Source organism: Neodiprion virginianus, chromosome 5 (assembly GCF_021901495.1).
Source record: "Neodiprion virginianus isolate iyNeoVirg1 chromosome 5, iyNeoVirg1.1, whole genome shotgun sequence".
Lineage (NCBI taxonomy): Eukaryota > Metazoa > Arthropoda > Insecta > Hymenoptera > Diprionidae > Neodiprion > Neodiprion virginianus.
The window spans coordinates 18749290-18767292 of NC_060881.1; the positions used below are offsets into that span (position 1 = coordinate 18749290).

General features: G+C 36.6%; 2 protein-coding genes across 3 annotated transcripts; both read left to right on the forward strand.

Moving 5' to 3' along the window:
• The first annotated feature begins 542 nt into the window (after window positions 1-542).
• Window positions 543-7920, forward strand: LOC124306168 (carbohydrate sulfotransferase 5-like). 2 transcript variants are annotated; one of them, XM_046766477.1, is made up of 7 exons: window positions 543-1176; window positions 2269-2426; window positions 2558-2793; window positions 6295-6493; window positions 6580-6759; window positions 7090-7348; window positions 7436-7920. In XM_046766477.1, the coding sequence occupies exons 1-7, from the start codon at window positions 1006-1008 to the stop codon at window positions 7724-7726; spliced, it is 1494 nt and encodes a 497-aa protein (XP_046622433.1). In that variant the 5' UTR covers window positions 543-1005; the 3' UTR covers window positions 7727-7920. The 2 variants fall into 2 exon arrangements, with proteins under 2 accessions (XP_046622433.1, XP_046622434.1); XM_046766478.1 differs by having other exon boundaries at window positions 7090-7567.
• Window positions 7921-13260: 5340 nt separating this feature from the next.
• On the forward strand, window positions 13261-17448 carry LOC124306171 (carbohydrate sulfotransferase 5-like). Its single transcript, XM_046766480.1, has 6 exons — window positions 13261-14012; window positions 15127-15263; window positions 15387-15622; window positions 16126-16324; window positions 16400-16579; window positions 16902-17448. Exons 1-6 carry the CDS (start codon window positions 13842-13844, stop codon window positions 17221-17223), a joined length of 1245 nt encoding a protein of 414 aa, XP_046622436.1. The 5' UTR covers window positions 13261-13841; the 3' UTR covers window positions 17224-17448.
• Window positions 17449-18003: the final 555 nt, after the last annotated feature.

The window sequence follows — 18003 nt, forward strand, 5'->3', positions numbered from 1 at the left end:
TCACGTCAATTCGAATCGTTTTAGTTTTTAAACAGAAACATGTATTGATAAAAATTGAATTGTGCAAAACGTGTTGAATTTTATCACAGCCGTGAATTTAAATTTTTACAATCTAATCGAATCATACGTTGTACAAATTTCATAGAATTATAACGAGTTACATTTGTGACTATGAAATAAAAGAAGCAAGAAAAAAAATTGAATATCGACGTATACAGATTCAAAGTAATACAAGATGATTGTGATTCGGATTGATTTTCGTTTAACACACGCAACTGGTTTTCTTGTAAAGTTTCGTACCGACGCGACGGTTCCGTTTAAGCATGTGTATATTTTTTCGATCACTGCAATCAGAGGAAATGAGTGTTTCAAAAGCGCGTGCAGATACGGTCGGCAGCAGCGCGTCGAACGAACACTGACAAGATCCCCTCCACCTGTAACGATTCGAAACATCGTTATAAGTGAATTCTTTGCCTCAGCGTACAATAATAGTAGTTAGACGTGATCAAAAGTATCGGTTGATATTGTCAACCGAGTGTGGTTGGAAACTATAAATATTAGTTTTCATCAAATTTTATTAATTCATAATCAATTCACAGTCAAATTAAATTGTGCACTGTATTTTCAAGAAGTTAATATAAACTTTTTCGCGCTACATATTGTATAAAATTTGTTCGGTGAAACTTGACTCCCTGTGCAATTTCATGAAAAAAAAACCTGATTATGTGACGAAGTGTTTGATTCCGAAGAGAAAGAAACTCATTGTAAAAGAAAATAAAAGATTTCTAAACGGAGTACACGATACTTCATGTAAATCATTGAACGGATGGTTACAAGAAAAAAACACATGATTAGGGTACATATTAAATGATCGAATGATCAGAAATTCCGAGCTTCTGTGTCTCGCGTTCTTCCAACGATTCAATTTCCTTTTTTACACCGTATAATAATATAATCATAAAAAAAAAAACTTACAAAATCAACGTGTTGAGAATTTCGACAAGTATGACCGGTGTTGAACTGAGCCACTGGATAATGTCGAAGAAAACAAACTTTTGCGGCTTGTTGGTAATGGGATGTTTCTTCTCGGTGTTTTTATTCTTGGATGGGAAATACGGCAACCCTTCAATGTACGAAATGCAACCGTCGGCAGCCCTTCTCGAGTCAAAGAAAAATGTAAGTTAGGTCAGAAATCCTGGCTGCGAATTAATTAAGTATAAGCTTTCTTGTTATCAAACACCAGTCGATCAGATACGTAAAGTATAACGACAAAATTTGATTATCCGGAAGTATTGATATGTGTACCAATTGATATGAGAATCAAACTGTCGAATCAGATTATATCTTAGAGCAATTGGTCGCTCGATAAGATATTTTGTAATTAACATGTACAGGTCTATACACATACATACGTATATATACAACAATTACATAAGCCAGAGTAATACAGAAATGAGTAACCATCTAATGCTACCAAATTATAAACAATTTTTCACTGATCTTGTCTGTACTTGAATTCCTGAATGTTAGTTTTTCCCCCAAAAAGTAAGTGTCAGTGGAAAATAAATATAGCGTTTTTTCTTGTTTCAACTATTTGCAAACAGTTGATAATATTGAATTGATAAATCTTATTATTACGTTATTCTATGTACTGGCACCGTATCAATTAGTTAACCAAAAGGTTTTCCTCATAATCGTATAAATTTTACTTATTATTGATTAAATCCTTTTTAACGTTTTCGGCAGTACTGCTGATCAGTTGGACTTGACAAAATAAATTATTCATTTCCGTGTACCCGGTGATCACCTGTTTAAATATCGTGTTGTTGAAATAAATCATTCGCCAGAGTTATGAAAGCTTCCATTGAAGTGAAAATGATAAATATTTCAGATTCAATAAAAATAGACGTAAAATAGATGGTGATTATTTTTCAATCATTTCAATTTCAAATTGTTGTTGGGTACTTTTGAATTTAAAAAAATGAGTCTTTTGATTAACTTTCTTTTAGGCGGCGAAATCAGCAAAAACAATTATCATTATCATTGTTGTAAATTTGATCATTCAAAAATTGATTATTTTCATTTAATATTGAATATTATACTGATGTTACTGATGTACTGATTTCAATAAGTTGAAATTAATTACAAGCAGAAGTATGGTATTATTATTAAAAAAAAAATACCTCTGTAGAAGAATATGGTATCTTCCGAATTGATTGTTTTGATTTCAGCCTTTCCGTGAACATTTATTCTTATATTTATTCCAAGTGCGGCACATTATTATTTCAGAATACCACAGCTGATAAGAAACAACCTGATTCTGAGTCAAAGGATATCGAAAAAATCCTTAATAAGCAGAGAGCATCGATCAGCAATGACATGAAGGGCTACCAATATCCTAATGAAAACAACAGTATGAGTGTCAGGTGAGGAAACTATTTTCATCGAGGAATATTTTTACGTTTTTCGCTTGCTGCATTTTGCTGTCCAAGAGCTCTTAAATCCTGCGACAGCAGCCAAGATTTTGGATTTTTAAACAAGTCATATTGCATCGCAGCAAACTTGAAGATTTGTTGATGGAAAAGAATGGGACACCGATCAGAAGTATAATCGTAACATCATGGCGAAGTGGAAGCACGTTTTTGGGCGATATTGTTAACGCACATCCGGCAAATTATTACTACTATGAACCGCTGCTGGCTTTCGATATTGTTCGAGTTCGAGGTCCTCCCTTGGCTGCGAAGGCTTTGAAGTGGATCACGGATCTGCTCAACTGCGAATATCAAGATCTAGGTGACTGTAATTTATGTTACTTATCGACATTCGCAGCACCCGGCATCAATATGTGGTGTTGTACTCATGACATCTGAATTTACATTCGTAAAACCCCACATTTTTAGGTGTTGCAATCGCTTTTACATGTTCAGCAGTTATTCATAGGGTAAACAATGCGGATCGCGTCACTGGACAGCAGTTGTTATGCCCATGTGGAAATGACTCCTGTGATGTTCTGCTGAAATACTCCTAATTGAGAAAATTTTGTAGCAACGGTAACTAAAGTTATTTTCACCGTTACCACAGGAACATAGTAAATAAGTGACAGGTTTGCCATTTTGGTGTTCTGAACCATGTCAGCAAAGTAACGGTTACTACGTAAGATGCATAGTACTTGTTACTATGGTCACACAGTGGCCAGTACCGTGAAATATTGTAGCTAATACCATATTCTTATATATTCTCATAGCAGTGGTTGCCATATCGACATAATTCTCGAAACTTTGCATCTAGTCTTGACAACTATAATTCCGTATACCCTGCTGTGAATAGAAAATATGCCGAGATTCCCTATCAGGATGACGACCAAAACATTGTAAAAGTGAGCCAGCCAAGTTCTACATTATTAACAAATATTGAGATTGCAACTATATCCGACCAACTGACCGCTACCCATGTACCATTAGTTGAGTCAGCTACATGAAGGCTACGCCCACGGTTTTACATACAGGTTTGGAAACTCTGGTGGCGGGGGTATGTCCTCTTATTGAAGCACCGGCTGTTTCGCCTAGTGACCACGAGTTGCGCTGCGATAGAGGGATGAAGGCGGTGCGAGAGAGATGGAAACAGGTTGTTGACCGTCCGTGGTTTTGAAACCTGTTTCCGTTTCTCTCACACAGCCTGAATCCCTCGATAGCAGCGACACGCGTGGTCACTAGGCGAAACGGCCGGTGCTTCAATAAGAGGACACCCCCACCATTGAAATTTTAAGCGAGTTTTCAGACCTGTATGTAAGACCGTGGCTACGCCGACCTAAACCGGACTTTGCCGACTATGCCCGAGTCAGGTGGACGACGAACACCGATGCCACCCGAAGCTGACCCCGGAGATTGCCGATTGGGACGAACGACAGACGCAACAACACGCCGCAGTGTTTGACCGTTCAATTTGGGGAATAAATAAAGTTACCTCAGAAGCAATCGTCACTAGTATGAAGTATAGTGCTTTTCTGTTTCACACGAATTCAAACCAGATGGGAAGCATAGCGCTCTGCTGCGTCACTTATTTTAAAGGAGCAGTTCCCACCCGGAGACTATCATCCCAATTTAGAGTCAATTCGGGAGATAGATTTGATGATCATAGGTTTGATGAAAGACCAGTGTAAGGGAAAAATAACAACGGAATTTATTGGCTTGAGAGCGAAGTTGTATTAATTCAGAATGTTGGGGGATGATAAAGATAAAAATCGAGTCAAGGGTGTCAAAGGATCGCTATTGAAAAGAATAAGTTTTGATGATTATTTGGAGTGTGATTTATCAAAATTTGGTCAAATATAAAAATCTTATGGGGATTAATTCTTGGATATGAAGGTCATAATAATAACGTAGAAAGTTTTTGATGTTTTGATGATGAAGACTTGATGTTTCTGACTGAATATAAGATTTTTATGATTAACTTAGTTCTTGATATCTATGTGTTGAATAGGGATTAGTTCTTGGATATGAAGGTCATAATAATAACGTAGAAAGTCTTTCTTGCAGCGTGACTTTGACCTTTGATCGATAAAAATTGCTGGCAAAGCAGCGTGATTTTAACCTCGGTTGATAAAATTGTTAGTAAGGCAGCACGGACCGTTGACCTCCGGGTCAATCACTGTGACGTCGTTACGGATTTCAAATTTTCCGCGATTTTGTAGGTGCAATAGGTCGAATCTGGACGTAGAACCGGGCTTGTATTCCTACTACAGAGTCATTCAATTTTAATTTCCTCCAATCACGTCGATCAGGATAGTTGTAGATAAGGGGAATCCCTATAAAGTAATCAACTCTGGCTTTATAATACCGAGTCCGGGAAAAATCCTAACCCGACATACAGCCATGGCTTAACCCTTCGTCCTACAACGACGAGCGAGACGCATGGTAAGAAATTTGGGCCAGTAAGCACGAGCCAGACTCGTGGTGCTTCGACGCATCACCGTCCTTCTTGTTGATTGTAGTCCGAGCAATTGGGAGTTAAGGGGTAGGACATGGGGTTAAAAACCCCTGGTCTGAGGTTAATTGTTGTTTTCTGATCATTTCTAGGCACATCAACCACGGTGGTTTTACCGGGTTCAGGGTGGTAAACGGCTCCGGCTTCTAAACCCCGAGTCCGTACGTAGAGATAGGGCGAAGCACTGGTTTAAAAACCCTGTGTCTTCAAAACCAAGCTCTAGCTTAAAAACTCCGACTCTTCGAAAATTGCAGTTCTGGCTCAAAAACTCTGAGCCTACAAAACGGATAGTTAACTAGCGTAGGGTGTTTTTCCGCTCAGCAAACCTGAACCACATTTTACACCGACTGAAAGACGGCTATAAAAACACTCGCAATATCGCAAGGCTTTGCAAATGAGCAAATACGCTCTGAGAAACCAAACACGTTATCATACACACATATGTTTGCACGTATGTAATTTGTCGATGATGTAGAACTTAGCTGACTCACAAAATCCCATAAGCGTAGCCGCCTTTATAAATATTCAGTCAACAATTCAGTGATTACATAACTGTAACAAAAAAACTGTCAACACTTATTCAAAATCTTGCATTATAACTAGAAATAAAATTAATGGAATTCCAAAATTACGTTTTTGAATAAAAATGGTGGTCCTTACTATGGTGAATAGTAAACCGGACTATGTATGAATAATGACGAACACAATGCACCATAGTACCAGATAAATAACTCGGCGTAGTATCTGTTATTACAAGCCCATAGTAATGTTTACTATATTGTATATTAATGATAATTATGTGGTTGCATACTATCCGTTGCTATATAAATGGTGACGGTGACTACATTTTCAAGTATGGGACACTGTAATCCATAGTTACAGCTACTATACTTGCACATAGTATCGCAGACCATGTTAGAACAGTAAACCTGAGTAAAAAATTTTCTCCGTGCATCATTCTTTGTAAGGTTCGAGAGGATTTGAGAAAAATTAAATGCCTTCTCAGTAGATTCAAGAATTCGACAGTACGTCGATCAGTCTTCATTGACATGATTTTCTTTTTCAGCAGATTTAATTGAAAAGGATCATTGATCATCATAAGCTTTGGATAAATAAAGACACGACATTAATGTCACTATTCAATTCATTTAACACGCAAATCTCTTTGAGATCGATGACCCACTGTTGCTATATAATGTGACACGTAAATTACGTATCATATTCTCTCAAATCCGCATGTAGCCGACGCATTAACGTATACGATTTGAGGAGAAAGACGTGACGATTGACTATTTGGGTCTTAAATTTCAGATGAATATTTGAGCTATGCCGAAGAGACACCATGGGCTCTCAGTTACAACCGGTATTTGTGGAAGCAGTGCAAAGCTCATAAAGACGTCTGCTATAACCGCAACTTTCACAGCTCATTGTGCAAGCTCTTTCCATTTCAGTTGATGAAAATCGTACGACTCAGGCTGCAAGTTGCTCAAGAGCTTCTTACCGATGAAAAGTCGGTGTATTATCACTTGTATATTATGCATTTCATTCGCATTCGGACATCCTACACTTCAATTTGTGGCAACCACCGTTTTGCAGATTAGCCGTACAGATGGTGCTGTTGGTGAGAGATCCTCGAGGCATTCTTCAGTCGAGAAAACATCGTGATTGGTGCCCTCCGAGTCCTGATTGTTCCGAACCAGCTTTGATGTGCGCGGATCTGGTCTCAGATTACAAAGTTGCTGTGGAACTGCAGAAGAAATACCCAAGTAGATTCAAGTATGCTGCTATTTTTATCGCAATGCTTTTTTTTTTGTAAAAACAGAGAATGATAGCCGTACGAAAACATGCCTGTATCAGTAGATGCATATAGTGCAATACTGTCGTCCTTGAGTATCAAAACAAGAAGCCGAATAAGCTATCAATCATTGCTCATTAATGGTTGCACATCGAATGTCTTAAACGGACACGAAAATTTGTATTTGATTTAAAAAATCGCGATTCTTGAAATCGTTCTCCTGATATTTTGTGATAACATAGCTGTGATAAATAAGCTCTTGCTGTGTTCTCTGGATATGGTGGACGATGATATGACATCACATTTCACAGGGTGATACGATACGAAGATTTTTCCCTGGATCCGTATAAACAAGCCGAAGAACTTTACAAGTTTTACGGACTCTTTTTTCATCCGGAAACGAAAAAATTTCTCGATACTCATACAAAAACCAATAGGGATGAAGTATGGAGTACATTTCGAGATTCAAAAACTGCTCCGTTTCATTGGAGAACGGAGTTAGCATTTGAAGAAGTAGAAGAAATACAAGAATCCTGCACCACTGCAATGAAATACTGGGGTTACGTTCCGGCAATGAATGCTTCTCATCAAAAGGAATTCAACCCTGTTACAAACTACGTATTAAAATTGTAACGAATTTTTTTTACTCACCCGCAGAGATTTTCAAAAATTTTAACGCCGTCCAATTTCTATAAGATGGGATTCAAAGGGATCACGAGTGGAAATATATTTCAAATAGTGATGAACGCATTTTACTTACAACAACTTGTAGTACTGCGTAACGAAGTATTGAACAGTTTTGTAAACTCTTATCTTATTGCAATTGGTTACATGATATGGTATTTATATAAATTCGAAAGGTTCTTCAACTTCCGCATCTACATTTTTCATTTTACTTTTATTGCCGTCACAGATATCTTATTCTCGAGGGCTTTTCCAAGTAGATAGAATAAACACTCACGAATACGTGCACTTCCCTTTTCGAATATCGCGGAAGATTAAAAACTTATCATCCCTGCAATAATCACATGCATTGCAAACCATTCTTTCTACACTCTGACAAGTTCGGAAACCGCTCGACCACTTTCTGGTATTCATTTATCCGACAAGACCTGTCACAGGTGTAGGAAATCCGAACCAATAGACTTTTGAAAACGCTACCTTACAGTTGCAATGTGTTTGAATGATGCAACAAATAAAAAAGATACTGCTGATTCAACCTAAATTCGAGATGATTAGACATTAGCCTGCATTTTTTAAAGTCATATTTCCGTACGATCCCCATGTTGGCCATCTTTGGCATTAGGATATAAGTCAGGAAAACATATGACATCCATTCATGCCACGTGTTCAGAATTTGTTCCTGAACCCTCAGAATCTGATAAAGAACTGTTGCACCTTACTTTCTCGGTCGGCATTATAGGGTGGACGGTATATTGCTCGTGCTAATTTTGGCTATCCGTTATTTCTGTCAATATTGCGCAAGATTTGGTAGACCCTGAACTACACAGGATTAAAAAAACCTGTGTGTGAATTCCTTTATAATCGCAAAGAATTGTTATACGCAAAATCTCCACTCCACTCTCGTAAAATGAAACTAGTTTTATCGTCCGTCTGAATTTTCTTCACTCAAAGTTATAATCAACATTTTTGCACTTCTCGTTCTTGTTCTGCGTGTTTGAGAACCTTTGACGTTGAACTCGTACGCGACAAATACACCAAATATGCGGCGTGCTCCGTGACGGTTTAGGAATTCGTATCACTGCGCAACGTTCACGCGCAGGTTACAGTTCTGACAACCAAAACATTTGGTTGCCGATACACAGAAAATTTGGTGCGGACGTTGGATTTGAACTTTCACGAGTGCGCAATGTTTGCGCGCAGGTTATAGTAGTCAATCGTCAAAACATTTGGCTGACCGTACAACAATAATTCCATTCGCACTTCATGACAAAGCCATTTTGTTGAGAACACTAAATATAAATTACAAAATGATATAGTATGATTGAGAAAACAAATCTGTGTCAATTCATTGTGTCAACAAAATGAAGAGTTATGCTGGAATATATTTTTCGTTGCGACGACCAAAAATTGCCAACGAAACAATTTTGCTGCCTTGACTCAAGTATTTTTCTGGGTGTAGGAGGCGAGATTTTGATGGCATGAACCCCTGTTTTGAATTCAAACTTGATGCGTATTGCCGTTTATCGGATACCAAGATCCCAAACTGCATTCTGTCAAGGGGTGGAGGCGAAGAGTAATTCGTAATTCGTAATTCGAGTGAGTAAGAGTAAAAGAAGAAGAAGATTTTTCATTTTACACTAACTTTGGTTTTTCATATCTCCAAAACTGTTGAACTGATTTCAATCAGATTAATAGAGCATGGGTACATGAGTAGGTTTTCTCGATCTTGATAATGTTTTTTTTTTAATTTTTTTAGAAAAGATTAACTCCTTTCGTCCCTTCAATGTTCAACTTTTGGGGGTCAATTATGTAATTTTAGTTTTCACATTTCCCACCATTCAAGCATTCTCAAATGTTTGCAAAGTTTAGTCAACCAATCAGAATGCTTGGATGCTGGAAAATGTGAAAAGTAAAATTACATAATGAACCCCCTGGTATCTCTCCTTTCCTTTCTCGCTCACCGACATAAAATCGGACGCAGTTGAAGTTTCGATGTTACCATCGCTGTCACTCTTTCGTCGGACATCTTCAGCTCAACGTTCACCTCCTAAGGATTTCACTCACGTCTGTAAAACTAATATTACTAATTACTGGTAATATAAATGTGACAATAACACGTCATGGAGCAATGGAAAGTGCAACTTTAATACCTGTTTACGTGTATAATGATAACAGCCAAGGGCAGAGAACGAACAGTACGTCCGTTTGAAAAAAAAATATAACGTCCGAGATAAGATGCAATAAAATACTCTGATGAATATTTTTCCATGTATATTGGCTGTCGGTTGTACTGAAGAGCAAATCGTGGAAGGTGGTTTATTTTCGAGTAATTGAAAATTTGGAAATGTCACCTCGTGTTTCGTATCAGAATTATTCGAGCATTCAAATTTTCTGAACTGTACGATTTTTCAATCCCCGCATCTGAAAAAAAAACGAGGTGTAGTTAAGATTATTTGCAACCCGTACTATCGGCTAGAAACATCGTGCATAAATAGTCTTCCGAATAGTAATAAAACTCGACACGACTCACTGATAATTCTTGTTCAGTTCACAGTCTGTCCTATCATCAGTGCGACGACACGAACAAACGTGCAATTTTCTACGGTTTGATAGGCATTTGTTATTTCGTTTTACATTGGATTCGGTGCGTAAAACAGAACCAACAGTTCATGTTCCCCAACAGTCAGAACAGAAGGTGAGTGATTAGTTCAGACAAAGAACTCGAATATAAGTCGATTTACTGTTGACTGAAATAATTGGTTACCAGAAATGCGAAGCTTTTTGTTGATGGTATTCCTAAGCTGCAAAAAATCTATTCACAAATACAAAAATAGAAAATGTCGGAGCCATAAATAAGAGCTTGGATCTTGATGTTTTATTTTGATCGCGTCAAGATCGACAAAAAATCTAGTAGATTCGATCGATTGCATTTCATCAGCATCCGACTATAATTTGTTCAGTTATCATTTCTTGTATTGTTCTGCGAAGAATTACAATTTTTCGATATGTTTAATATTTTTATCGATTTGCAAATATACATGTCATTTTGCAAATTTATTATAATTGTAATATCGTAATGACGACTGTGAACTTTAAATACTGTATCAAGCTACAAAGTTACCGAACAATAAATTCTTGAGCTATTGAAAGAATAACCATTTCACAATGATTTTCTGGTAAATGTGACGAAATAAAATTTCTGTCAGTGTCGCTGACGAGAAATGAAAATCGGTTTCATGCAGATGAGAAATTACGAACATTTCCAGCAGCAGCCATCTTGAGTTTGTATTTAAACTTGATCTATCATACGAACATCTTGAATGAAATTAATTTTACTTATTCAGCATCGAATATTTTTGCTTAAATAGAAGTTTTGTACAAAAGGTATAATGAATTATTCTCAAAACACTTTCTCAATTTCATTTAATCGTTTAGTTAAATTATCCATACCTGTAATCAAATAGTAGACACGGTAATTTCACTGCAATAGAAGATTTCTTCATCATTTTGAAAAACAATTTAAGATATGAAATGACTAGCTCGGAAATTTTTTTTTTATCTCGATCCTTGTAATCTTACAGGTATGGAAAACGCGATTTATTAGCTATTTTATTTTCAACTTTTCAGTGAAACTAATTGTTGCATCTGATTTTGTATTTTTCTATCTGATTTACGTTTGTGCATACAATTATTGCTGAAAAATACCAAAACTGACGAGGGAATTGATCGTTGAAGAGACGAAGGACTATTCATTCCCAGATAGAAAATATAACATTAGTGCTGGGTGAGAAGATTGTTTTTTTCTTTTTTTTTTTTTTTTTACACGTTTCTGACGATTTTCACTCGATACATTCTGCGTTAAAGGAAAAGTTTTCGGACGCTGCTACAGCGAACAAGATATTGAATTTATGGAGAAGGTGTATCGACTTGCAGTAAACTGAAAGATTTGGTGATCGAAAAAACGGGATACCAATTAGAACTATAATCGTAGAAATTCTCAACGCGCATCCGGCAAATTATTACAACTATGAACCGCTGATCGCTTTCAATGTCGCTAGAATTTAAGATCCTCCCTTGGCTATGAAAAATTAAATGACTCCTCTATGGATTTGGAAATGTATGCCCCGAAAGCCTATGATTGCATTTCATTGGGGTTCGTTTGATTCGAAAGTACGTGGATCAATTATCACTAACATCTTTTCTTCGTCGAAAACAATTCACAGAAATCATTATTCTTGACAAGATTCCGATACGTGAAGACACGACATTGACGTCACTTATCAATTCATTTGGCACGCGAATTGCCGTGAGATCGGAGACCAACTCAAGAATCAGGATATGATAAATTAGTTAGGTAACGTAATATCTCAATCACTTACGCAGTCAATACAATTTACGTACACATTATCAACAGAACAACGTCATGATTAACAATGCCAATCCCGAATTTTAGGTGCATACCTGAGCTATGCCAGAAAGAAACTGTGGGCTTTTACTTTTCAATCCGTATTTGTGGAAGCAGTGCAAAGCTCACGAAAAGATCTGCATTAACCAAGAATTCCACAGCTCGTTGCGCAAGCTTTTCCCATTTCAATTGACGAAACTCGTACGATTGAGGACACAAATTGCACAGAAGCTTCTTGCCGATGAAAAGTTGGTATATTATGACTGATATATCATGCAGTTCATTCAGAGTTTGAGATCCTTTACTTTTTGACGATTATTGTTTTTTTTCACATTAGCTGTACGGATGGTTCTATTAGTAAGAATTTCAGTCGAGAAAACATCGCGACTTCTGTCCGCCAAATTCGGATTTTTTCGAGCCAGCTTTGACACGTGTCGATTTGGTCTCAGATTACAAAGTTGCTGTGGAACCGCTGAAGAAATACCCAAACAGATTCAAGCATGCTGTTGTCTGATATCGCGATTGAAAACTGTTTGCACTTTCGTGACATTTTTATTCACAATTTTCCAAGATGTCTGCCGAGAATCTTTAAGACAGAGCAATCAGTTTTGGATGAGAAACTGAATGCGTTAACTTTTAAAATGACGGAACAATAATTGATTTCCGTTTAATTCATATAATTATCAAGTATATTCCAGACTTGGAGTTAATTCAGTTTCTTGAACTCCAAATTCTGCTGTATCGCATGATGTGTATCAAGAAAGAGACGAAATTCTAATACTCACCGTTTATGGTAACAATGAAACAAAGGATTGACAGATATTGTAAGTATTCATAATCAAGTCGTCAATATTTAATTCAAAAGAATTATATTTCAGCCGTCGAAAAGAAACCAGATTTGGAACAATTATCTTCAATATTGAATGACAAAAATGCTAACGCTATTCACGTATTCACGTCAATTCGAATCGTTTTAGTTTTTAAACAGAAACATGTATTGATAAAAATTGAATTGTGCAAAACGTGTTGAATTTTATCACAGCCGTGAATTTAAATTTTTACAATCTAATCGAATCATACGTTGTACAAATTTCACAGAATTATAACGAGTTAAATTTGTGACTATGAAATAAAAGAAGCAAGAAAAAAAATTGAATATCGACGTATACAGATTCAAAGTAATACAAGATGATCGTGATTCGGATTGATTTTCTTTTATCACACGCAACTGGTTTTCTTGTAAAGTTTCGTACCGACGCGACGGTTCCGTTTAAGCATGTGTATATTTTTTCGATCACTGCAATCAGAGGAAATGAGTGTTTCAAAAGCGCGTGCAGATACGGTCGGCAGCAGCGAGTCGGAGCCCCGCGTCGAACGAACACTGACATGGTCCCCTCCACCTGTAAAGATTCGAAACATCGTTATGAGTGAATTCTTTGCCTCAGCGTACAATAATAGTAGTTAGACGTGATCAAAAGTATCGGTTGATATTGTCAACTGAGTGTGGTTGGAAACTATAAATATTAGTTTTCATCAAATTTTATTAATTCATAATCAATTCACAGTCAAATTAAATTGTGCACTGTATTTTCAAGAAGTTAATATAAACTTTTTCGCGCTACATATTGTATAAAATTTGTTCGGTGAAACTTGACTCCCTGTGCAATTTCATGAAAAAAAAACCTGATTATGTGACGAAGTGTTTAATTCCGAAGAGAAAGAAACTCATTGTAAAAGAAAATAAAAGATTTCTAAACGGAGTACACAATACTTCATGTAAATCATTGAACGGATGGTTACAAGAAAAAAGCACATGATCAGGGTACATATTAAATGATCGAATGATCAGAAATTCCGAGCTTCTGTGTCTCGCGTTTTTCCAACGATTCAATTTCCTTTTTTACACCGTATAATAATATAATCATAAAAAAAAAAAAAACTTTCAAAATCAACGTGTTGATAATTTCGACAAGTATGACCGGTGTTGAACTGAGCCACTGGATAATGTCGAAGAAAACAAACTTTTGCGGCTTGTTGGTAATGGGATGTTTCTTCTCGGTGTTTTTATTCTTCGATGGGAAATACGGCAACCCTTCAATGTACGAAATGCAACCGTCGGCAGCCCTTCTCGAGTCAAAGAAAAATGTAAGTTAGGTCAGAAATCCTGACTGCGAATTAATTAAGTATAAGCTTTCTTGTTATCAAACACCAGTCGATCAGATACGTAAAGTATAACGACAAAATTTGATTATCCGGAAGTATTGATATGTTTACCAATTGATACGAGAATCAAACTGTCGAATCAGATTATATCTTAGAGCAATTGGTCGCTCGATAAGATATTTTGTAATTAACATGTACAGGTCTATACACATACATACGTATATATACAGCAATTACACAAGCCAGAGTAATACAGAAATTACTAGCCATCTAATGCTATGAAATTATAAACAATTTTTCACTGATCTTGTCTGTACTTGAATTCCTGAATGTTAGTTTTTTCCCCAAAAAGTAAGTGTCAGTGGAAAATAAATGTAGCGTTTTTTCTTGTTTCAACTATTTGCAAACAGTTGATAATATTGAATTGATAAATCTTATTATTACGTTATTCTATGTACTGGCACCGTATCAATTAGTTAACCAAAAGGTTTTCCTCATAATCGTATAAATTTTACTTATTATTGATTAAATCCTTTTTAACGTTTTCGGCAGTACTGCTGATCAGTTGGACTTGACAAAATAAATTATTCATTTCCGTGTACCCAGTGATCACCTGTCTAAATATCGTGTCGTTAAAATAAATCATTCGCCAGAGTTATAAAAGCTTCTATTGAAGTGAAAATGATAAATATTTCAGATTCAATAAAAGTGGACGTAAAATAGATGGCGATTATTTTTCAATCGTTTCAATTTCAAATTGCTGTTGGGTGCTTTTGAATTTAAAAAAATGAGTCTGTTGATTAACTTTCTTTTAGGCGGCGAAAACAGCAAAAACAATTATCATTATCATCGTTGTAAATTTGATCATTCAAAAATTGATCATTTTCATTAAATATTGAATATTACACTGATGTTACTGATGTACTGATTTCAATAAGTTGAAATTAATTACAAGCAGAAGTAGGGTATTATTATTAGAAAAAAAAATACCTCTGTACAAGAATATAGTATCTTCCGAATTGATTGTGTTGATTTCAGCCTTTCCGTGAGCATTTATTCTTATATTTATCCCAAGTGCCGCACATTATTATTTCAGAATACCACAGCTGATAAGAAACAACCTGATTCTGAGTCAAAGGATATCGAAAAAATCCTTAATATGCAGAGAGAATTGATCATAAAAGATATGCAGGGCTACGAATATCCCAATGGAAAATATAATATCAGTGCCAGGTGAGGAAGTTGTTTTCAACGACTGAATGTTTTCATATTTTTCACACGCTGCACTCTGTCATCCAAGAGCTTCCAAACCTTCCGAAGATTTTTAATTTGTAGAAAAGTAATATTACGTTGCAGCAAACTTGAGGATTTGGTGATGGAAAAGAAAGGAACACCGATCAGAAGTATAATTGTAACAACATGGCGAAGCGGAAGCACATTTTTGGGCGATATTCTCAACGCACATCCGGCAGACTTTTATCACTTCGAGCCGCTGCTGGCTTTCGATGAAATTAAAATTCGCGGTCCTCCGTTAGCCGAAAAGGCTTTGAAATTGACCAAGGATCTGCTCAACTGTGAATATGGAGATCTAGGTAATTTTTATTTTAATGTTACATTCTTCAATATTCTTAGTATTTCTGAATCAGTACAACCCAACTAAAGGTAATGATGAAAATTAACAGATTCAATATTCTAACGTACATGTACGAGCTTAGTCAGTTTTTATGCAGGCTGTTCAGAAATGTATGTAGAATGGGGCTATTGCGCCTATTTTTGTTGGAATTTTCTTTTTTCGTCATGCAGATCCAAAATAATTTATATAGTAATTCTAGAAGGCTAAGCAAACTTTCATTCTCAACTGCCTGATGACTGATTACTGCTCCGAGTCCTCCTAACAACATAATTTCAATTCTCTGCTTGACGGCGAAAAGTTTGAAATCTCGTGACGCGTTTCAAGCAATTGGCCCCCCCTTTCTTGCCGACAAAAATATCGTCGCGGTATGATTTCTTCGACCAATAGGGATCAATTGTCTTGCGTATGCGCCGTATGTTTCTTATTCGCATGGAGAATGTTCATTCCGATTCTGTATTTCAGATGAATATATTGAATACGGAAAAACGCATTCTTTGGTTTTTCATCACAACACGCATTTGTGGAAACAATGCCAAGCTCACAAAGGCCTGTGCTATAACCACAAATTCCTCAGCGCAATGTGTAAGCTCTTTCCATTTCAATCGATGAAATTTGTACGACTCAGGCTACAAGTTGCACAGGAACTTCTCGCGGAAGAAAAGTTCGTATATGGTTATTGGCAACCACAGTCTGACATTCTTCACTTCAATTTGTGCTGAACACGGCCGTTTTTCAGATTAGCCGTACGGATTGTGCTGTTGGTAAGAGATCCTCGCGGGATTTTTCAATCGAGAAGACATCACTACTGGTGTCAACCACATCCTGACTGTTCCGATCCAGCTTTGACGTGCGCGGATCTGATCTCAGATTACAAAGTTGCTGTTGAACTGCTGAAGAAATACCCAACTAGATTCAAGTATGCTGTTTCCTTGCATTGCAAAGATTTTTTTGTAAACGCAGAATGGTAACTGTACAAAAATACGTCTCAGTCCACACATGCATGTAGTGTAATACTATCGTATTGTAGTATCGAAACACGGCGTTGAACAAGCTTGCAATAACTGCTCACCAATTACTCATCGAATCTCCTAAACGGACACCAAAATTTCCACATGATTGACGAAACTGCGAATCTTCTTATCATTCTTTCGATATTTCGTGAAATTATACTGCGATGACTTGTCTTTAGCTGTGTTCTATAAGTGAGTTTGGTGATAAAGTGACGGTATGTTTCGCAGAGTGATACGATACGAAGATCTTTCCCTGGATCCGTACAAACACGTTGAAGAACTTTATAAATTTTACGGACTCGATCTTCATCCGAGCACAAAGCAGTTTCTCGATTCTCATACGAAGGTCAAAAAGGGTAACACCATGAGTACTTTTCGAAATTCAGCAGCAACTCCGTTTCATTGGAAAACGGAATTGACATTTGAGGAAGTGGAGGAAGTTCAGCAATCCTGCGCGACTGCAATGAAATACTGGGGTTACGTTCCAGCAATGAACGCTACTCATCAGAAGGAATTCAACCCCGTGAAAGAATATTTTCTCAAATTATGAAAGATTCGGTGAAATATATAGGGCTGTGATATTCGTTGCTCTTCGTATTCTATAATCGCGACAGACTGTTGCATCTCAGAGACTGACAAAATGAAATGGTTTCTTGTACTGTATCGAGGTTTCACCTCGTAGCATACACGGAGCATCTTTTTTGTATGACACGAAAAAAATTATTTGTGAAAATTACAACATTACAACACGCAACGAAGATTCTTTGTTCAATAACACGAACTACGCGTGTGAATGAGAACCAATTTTAGAAAACAAACCCAGTGCAGACAAAGCGGTGGTTTTTGAAAATTAGTTACTCACGTTAATTTTAATCCACCATAACGGTGCAATAATTAAATTACTTACGAAAAGGAAAAGGTTGTTCACGTTTCCTACTGAGGTATCTTTTTAGATATTAAGCAATTATTTAGAGATCCCACGGTTCCAGTGCATATTTTCCAATCAAATCCAAGCCGAAAAAAAAAATTGAGAATAAAATTTCGAATAGTCACATGGAAATAACAATAGGATATTAAGAATTGATAGTTTACTGTGGTAGGTTCAATTATTCTATTGCACTTAGTACATCACTTAGTCTTATACTGCAGTATACCGGAGTCTTCTTACACATTCATTATATCTTTTCGCTCATCATCGAAAATTTAAGATGATCATGAACAATGTATAAACTCTACGCGTCAACACTTTCACTTCATTATATTATAACAACGGGGCAATCAAGAATTAAATAGCACCTAAACAAATATATGGGTTCGTGAGCAGAAATAA

Bases quoted from the DNA above. Each gene is read 5' to 3' on its own strand.
- LOC124306171 (XM_046766480.1), top strand. From the start codon at position 13,842: ATGACCGGTGTTGAACTGAGCCACTGGATAATGTCGAAGAAAACAAAC. The intron at 14,013-15,126 runs GTAAGTTAGGTC...TTATTATTTCAG, and splicing joins TTCTCGAGTCAAAGAAAAAT to AATACCACAGCTGATAAGAA. The intron at 16,580-16,901 runs GTATGCTGTTTC...TATGTTTCGCAG, and splicing joins AAATACCCAACTAGATTCAA to AGTGATACGATACGAAGATC.
- LOC124306168 (XM_046766477.1), top strand. From the start codon at position 1,006: ATGACCGGTGTTGAACTGAGCCACTGGATAATGTCGAAGAAAACAAAC. The intron at 6,494-6,579 runs GTCGGTGTATTA...ACCGTTTTGCAG, and splicing joins GAGCTTCTTACCGATGAAAA to ATTAGCCGTACAGATGGTGC. The intron at 6,760-7,089 runs GTATGCTGCTAT...CACATTTCACAG, and splicing joins AAATACCCAAGTAGATTCAA to GGTGATACGATACGAAGATT.